Source organism: Hordeum vulgare, chromosome 6H (assembly GCF_904849725.1).
Source record: "Hordeum vulgare subsp. vulgare chromosome 6H, MorexV3_pseudomolecules_assembly, whole genome shotgun sequence".
NCBI lineage: Eukaryota > Viridiplantae > Streptophyta > Magnoliopsida > Poales > Poaceae > Hordeum > Hordeum vulgare.
This window is the reverse complement of record NC_058523.1, coordinates 547,150,464-547,157,539: the sequence shown is the minus strand read 5'-3', so window position 1 is coordinate 547,157,539 and position 7,076 is coordinate 547,150,464. Positions and strand designations below refer to the sequence as shown.

Here is a 7,076-nt window from a genome sequence, read left to right as displayed (position 1 = left end):
AACCTAGTTAGCAAAGTAATCAACACCATTTATGCAATAATAGAATGTACTTAATTAGCAAACTCTTACCAAGATATTTCGGCGAATGTCATCCGACCTCAGCCTATGCACTAGTGACATGTAAAATGTATAATTTGGGCTAGTTCCCAAAGTATACGGGAAGTTCTCCATGCCAACCAGGACACCAACAAGAAAGTAGATAAGAACATCCTTCTTCTTCCTAGTTAGATATGATCCATAAATGTAGTGTGTCGGGTCAATTAATTTTCGTAATTCACTCGAAGAAACGAAATAAGATGTAAATTATAAATTAATAAATTTAGTATATGGATGAACATCAATTATTTTTAAATATAAAATAAATTAATTGACAAATATGGTTGACAAACTCACATGGAGGTAAAACCAAATGCTAATTTTGTAATGCAGTGGTGCCTATGAGTTTGATGTGATTGCTCGTGTTCTATTCCTCTTGTTCTTGGTGGAAAATTCGAAAACTCGATGGAGAACTCTCCCTCCCAAAGCAAATTACTTGGACTTCACTACAAATCAAACGTCAAAGGTTTTAGCATGTCAAATCGAACTGATAAACTATGTTGTCGCGAGAACAGTTTTTGTTGCCATTGTTAAAACCGTATTGTCAGATTTTTAACATTGGTGATTACTTTAACCTCTCGCCTCCATGTAAATTTAAACCAGGGAGCTTGAATTTAAGAAATTAGACTTTGAAGTTTATAAAAACTAAAAAAAATACATGTAAATATGGATATATATTTGTTGCAAAAAAATAAGGATGTATATCGGGTCATGAACCACATCTTCAAGGCGGACCCATAAACCGTGTGCGTCTGTTTGGACCGTGTTCGACTACGGTACTCATCCAATGCGGGTTTGTATCAGTCCGCACGATGGTCTAAACATGTTTTCTCTTACAAATTGAAGACAAACGTAGGGGGCTTTGAGGGTCTTCAAACACGCGAAACGTCACCATCTACCCCCCATGGCCCACCTAATCCCCCCTCATGGTCCCATTTTCTTCCACTCTGCCCTTCCTACCTCTTCCTTTGGATCCGCACCCTCCAACTCCTTCGTCGCTGATGTACCTCTCTGGCCGTCTCACAGGCATTGTCGTACGTTCGCAACCAGCACCGACACGCTCGCTCGCCTTTACGATGGAGTTGTCCACCCTAGAGTTGTTTGTACCCAGGTACACTCCGCCCCCTGTCGACGACCTCTATGGCGGATACCACGCCCGATAGGTGTTCGGTCAAATGCCATTGAGCTTATTTTCAAATGATTTTTTAAAGCACGAAGGATGGTGAGATACTCGACCATGAAGGTGAGTTGTTCTGCGATGCGTGGTTGGCCGTATCTATGGCTTTCATCGGCAGGATAAAGGGAATGCCTTCTAGCAGCAAGTGTATGAAATGTTTCATGTACGGAAGCATATTGCGCCCTACGACATGTACATCATTCAACCGTGTAACATGAGGTAGTTGTCGTATCGCTGGTACACTATCCACACCAGCATCACCAAGTATTGTAACGTGGTTCATGAGCTCGAGGCAAGGTGACCATTGCACTCGGCAGAGAAAAATGTAAGTTTTGCTTCCTCTCATTCAACTTATTGATTGGTTGATTCACTCATTGTTGGTCTACACATTATATGTAGTCGCATGCGCTGTCGTGGTGTATCATAGGACAGATGAACGGTCCTTTAGGTGCACACATTGTTGCATGAAGCTGAAGGGGGAGTATGTGTGAAACGACATGATCTGTTGATGAAAAACTTATTGGACATACGGGATCTAGTCGAATTTAAGACATTGTTGTACTAGACTTAATTTGCATGCTAAGTACTGATGATTTGTGTTATTTTATTCGAATTTCATGAATATCGGTCTGCTTGGATGGATATCGTTCAATTTATTTATATGCGGGTTGAAATCTATGCGACTATGGTTGGATGGCGTCCTCTTGGTCTTCCTTCCCCCTATCCGTGAACGGATGCGGAAGAAAAATTTATGAGTTGCAATTGGAGATGCCCTTATGCTCCCAAGCTCAAATGTGAATTTGTGAATTGTAAAACCTTTACAATAGTGAATAAATTAAAAAACTGATAATTTTCAGCAATAAATATTGTTAAGTGTTCGACATACCTGCAAATTACCGTAAAGGAAAAAAACATGCCTACTGCTTTTGGGGGAAATCATGATCCAAAATGACTAGTTAAAAAGCATTTTAAAGAGCTGGTTTTGTTGTTTTTTCCCTCACCTACACGAATGTGATTTCATCACAAAAAATTACACGCATGCAGAAAACTAACCAGTGTTTCTTAATCAAAAATAGATTTTCTAAATTCTTTTACCTATTTTTTAATTTAATATTCATAAGGGTGCATGTTGGAGAGCTGATTTTGATACTTTTGCCCATCCCTAGACGATGTGATTTCATCACAAAAAATTGCACGCAAGCAGAAAACTAACCATTGTTTGTTATAAAAAAAGCAGAATTTTTAAATTTTGTCTACTTATTTTTTTTGTTTAATGTTCATAAGAGTTCATTTGAGCCATGGATTGTAAGTACATTTTCATGTATACTGCATTTCTGTATACTTTCCTGATGAAATATGTTTCATGTGAGTTGTACATCACTTTGGTCATCAAAAACATCTATACTTAATAATAAAGCGGCTATTGCTTTCGTCGGAAAACCCACCGCAATATTTTTATAAAAAAAAACCTGTAATTTTTGTTATTTAACCCGCGCTCCATCATTTATCTGCAACGCAAAAGGAAAATACGATTCGCTGCAAAAATTATACCCGTACGCATCACCTCCTACCGTCGACCCTGGGCCACCCTGGCATGTGCCTAGGCCGGCACCACACCACTCGCCGCCACGGCCGACCTCAACCGCCACCGCTGCTGATCTCAACCCACCCGCTTCCGCGGCCGTACCTCTCCCCGCTCACTGCCCCCGTTGCGGCAATCGAGCGCATCGCGTCGACCCTGATCCACCCTGGCCTGTGCCCAGGCCGCTGCCACACCACTCGCCGCCGCGGCCGACCTCAACCACTACTGTTGTCGATCTCAACCCACCCGCCTCCGCGGCCGTACCTCTGTCCGCTTGCTGCCCCCGTTTCGGCGCTCGAGCACAACTTCTGGATCAACTACATTAGTTAGTTAGCTTATTATTTTAAAAAATCAAGATGATTATAAAAAGATTAAAAGCGTGTGGTATTTTTCTCTGCCGTTGCAACGCACGAGCCCTTTTGCTATCTATACCTACCTAATAATAAAGCGGCTATTGCTTCCGTCACAAAACCCACCATGGCATTTTTATAAAAAAAAGCCCCCGTAATTTTTGTTATTCAACCCGCGCTCCATCATTTATCTGCAACGCAAAAGGAAAAAACGATTAGCTGCAAAAATTATACTCGTACGCATCGCCTCCTCCCGTCGACCCTGGGCCACCCTGGCCTGTGCCCAGGCCGTCGCCACACCACTCGCCGCCGCGGCCGACCTCAACCGCCACCGCTGCCTATCTCAACCCACCCGCCTCCGCGGCCGTACCTCTCTCCGCTCACTGCCCCCGTTGCGGCGCTCGAGCGCATCGCGTCGACCCTGGTCCATCCTGGTCTGTGCCCAGACCGCTGCCACACCACTCGCCGCCGCGGCCGACCTCAACCACCACTGTTGTCGATCTCAACCCACCCGCCTCCGCGGCCGTACCTCTGCCCGCTTGCTGCACCCGTTTCGGCGCTCGAGCACAGCTTCTGGATCAAATCAACGCGACAGCTACAGTGACTGGGGATGATGCGTCTGCTCGATGCAGAACGGCGGTGGCGCGCGGATAAGGCGCGGCAGAGCGAAGTACTTGCACGTGGAGGTGGGCCTCCATGGCTCACACGGGGAACTCCGAGGTTATGGCGCGGCAACGACGACTCCTTATGGCCAGATAGAGGCGCCTAACCCTTGCTCCCCTCATCGCATCCCCTCCTCCGGCAGGAACTCATCATCTGGTGAGATCCCCTCCCCATGCTTCCAACCGTGTGCCAAGCACCGGCAAGAAATTTTGTTTTGTGGGGATTTGTTTGCTGATGAATGAATGTATTGAATATAAGATTGTATTGTTGTAGAGAGAGAGAGAATGAAACACCACCTTCGGTTTGTCATCTGATCCCACATTCTCTACCCCATGAGTGAAATAAGATAACAGTCCATTGATCAATTCACGTAGCCTCTTTGTTTTACTTTGCTTGTCCCACTTAATTTCTTATCATGATGAAATTAACAATGAACGGGTTGATTTCTCAAAAAACTAGAGTAGGACTAACTACATTAGTTAGTTAGCTTATTATTTTGATAAATCAAAATGATTATAAAAAGATTAAAAGCGTGTGGTATTTTTTTTCTTCCGTTGCAACCGACGGGCCCTTTTGCTAATATTTCATCATGGAAGTTGACAAATATGTAGCAATACGTACATATATGTGTTCATGTTCTTTTTTTTTTTTAACTTCTACAGTTTTTTATTTCAATTTTTGGGGTTTCCTGGAGCCGAGTGTCAATAATCATCACTCTAAATAGTTTGACTAATTTGGTCCACAGTGACATTACACCCCATCTGTACTCAAACCAATTCAAAATGAGAAAGGGAAAAACGAACAAGAATAGTTTTGCTTTTCCTCGTCTTCTCCTTGATCTTCCAATTTCCCCCCTAATCCCATCTTATACCCAAGCCCTTTGGCTTTCACTATATTTTAATGTTTGCACATAAGCCCCTAAAAAACATCAATCCCTCAGCTCTTCTTCCACTCCTCGGCGCCGGCGAGGTAGGCCTTCTTCCTCTTCTCCGCTCGCGCGCACGCGCAGATGATGACGAAGCACGCGGCATACACTGCGTACACGCGCCAGTTCGCGCGCGGGGCCTCGCCGGCGGCGGCGCGGTGGAACACCGCGGCGTAGTAGTGGAGGCCGACCGCCAGCCCCACCACCATCTGCGCCAGGCCGAGCGCCTTGGTGGCGTCCGCTCCGCCCTCCTCCTCCTCCGGCGAGGCGGCCCCGGAGAAGATGGCGACGAGGTCCACCATCTGGAGCACGAGGTAGCCCATGAAGCCGAGCGACTGCGCGGCCTGCGTCCAGGCGTAGGCCGCGGGCGAAGCGGCGTGGAAGAAGCGGAGCGGCTCCAGCCCGGTCGCGGCGGCCGCGAGCGCGAGCGTGCCGAAGTAGATGGCGAGGTACGCCTGCGAGAGCAGCAGGGCACGGTGGAGGAGCGGCAGGTACGGGCCCATGCGCCGCACCAGCGCGGTGAGCATGCACAGGGGAAGCAGCAGCAGGGCCACCGACGCCGCGGAGGCCGCCGCCGCCCCCCACCGGCCACCCAGGACCGGCCGCACACCGCCAGCGATCCCGGCATTGGCGGCCGAAAGGTACGCCTTGGACGTGTACGACAGCCGAGCCAGGTCCGGCATGAGCGTCTGATGCAGCCGCGCCGGGAGGCCCCGGAACTCCGACATGAGGTCCTCCGTCCCCTCCGCCTCCTCCGCGAACACCACGTCCTCCTCCACCCCGGTCACCTCCTTGCTGGCCACGGTCGAATTCGCCTTCACCTTCCCGTCGGCGGCAACGACCTTCGCTTTCTTAGTCGAATCCACCTTTCCGTCGGCGGCAACCTGCGCTTTCTTGCTCGACTTGGTCGAACTCGCCGTCGAATTGGACGGCTTCTTGGCCTTGGGAGCTCCGCCCTCAGATTTCACCGGCTTGGCAGCGCCCGCCTTGGTGGACTTGGCAGAATCGGCGCTCTTGGGCTTGGCGGTGGCCGCCGCCTTGTCCAGCTTCGGGACCTTGGGCTTGGCCGCATCGCCGCCCGCTTTACTGGTCGGCTTCTTGGTCGTGGTGGACTCCGCTTTAGTGGTCGCCTTCTTGGTCGTGGTGGACTCCGCTTTAGTGGTCGCCTTCTTGGTGGTGACCTTGGTCGTCGCCGTGGTGGACTCCTCCGATTTCTTGCCTTTCAAGACCTTGGTCTGATTCTTGGCGCCAGAGGAGGAGACCTTCTTCTTGACGCTGGCCGCCGCTGCGGTCTTGGGCGGCGGGACCGGCTCGTCGTCATCGGTGGACACGAGCTCCTTGCGACCGGCGGAGAGCTTGGGCTTGGGCTTGGCGGCCGGCGCGGCGGAGGAGCAGAGCGCAATGTGGCAGCAGAGGAGGGCGAGGAGCAGGAGCAGCAGCACCGGCCTCGGCGGCGACCGAGCCGCCATGTTTGGCAGATCTGGCCGGGGCTTTTGGGGGAGCGAGACACGGCAGCCGCGGAAGAGCTGGCTAGATCGGGAACGGGAAGAGTGAGGGAGGGTTAAGGTATTTTCGGCTTGATTTATATGTAGGGAAATTGGAGGCGAAAAGGGCCGAAGAGGAGAGGAAAGCTGTGAGCCGTGGCCGTGTTGCGGTGGAGAGTGTGTGAGTGTGAGTGTGATTGTGAGTGAGTGGGGAGCGAACTACACCACCACCGCTGCTCGGTGAGTGTGGGTGTGAGTGGAGTGGGGAGCGAGCGAACTATCTAGGACGGTGTTTGGCACGGCCGGTACCGGGGCACATGACCGCGTCCACATAGACATGGTGCGTCTCCTTCGAATCGTCGGTGGACTTTTACCAACTCATTGCGCGCATACCCGTCCCAGTCTGCCAGCACGACAAATCAACGACCTGACAGGTTTTATTAGGCCAACTCCACCGCACGACCCATTCTGTCCGGCCTTATTCGTTTGGGGTAAAAGAGACAAACATGTCGGCCCAACGCGAGACGGTCCGGATCCATCTTGTCCGTTTTGTGTCCGGCACGACCCATTTCACACGCAAACTTGCGTGAGATTTGGGTCGCGGTGGACATCAAAACTACCTCCAACCCGCCCACATCAATGCGCAAGAGCGGCCGGGCCCGCCTGTCATCCGTCCAGGGAACGGTCGCGGTCCTTCTTACATGAGGAAGTTGTGGACCGGTCGTCCACAGTTCCATCGTCACCCCGCGGCCTCCTCGAAACCCGACATCCGCGAACCCTAGCCTCCTCCTCGAACTTA

At 50.3% G+C, this 7,076-nt stretch overlaps 1 protein-coding gene across 1 annotated transcript; it reads right to left on the bottom strand.

The window, feature by feature from the left end:
* Positions 1–4,569: 4,569 nt before the first annotated feature.
* On the bottom strand, positions 4,570–6,556 carry LOC123401512. Its single transcript, XM_045095336.1, has one exon. The coding sequence runs from the start codon at positions 6,260–6,262 to the stop codon at positions 4,805–4,807; it is 1,458 nt and encodes a 485-aa protein (XP_044951271.1). The 5' UTR covers positions 6,263–6,556; the 3' UTR covers positions 4,570–4,804.
* Positions 6,557–7,076: the final 520 nt, after the last annotated feature.

Bases quoted from the DNA above. Each gene is read 5' to 3' on its own strand.
- LOC123401512 (XM_045095336.1), bottom strand. From the start codon at position 6,262: ATGGCGGCTCGGTCGCCGCCGAGGCCGGTGCTGCTGCTCCTGCTCCTC.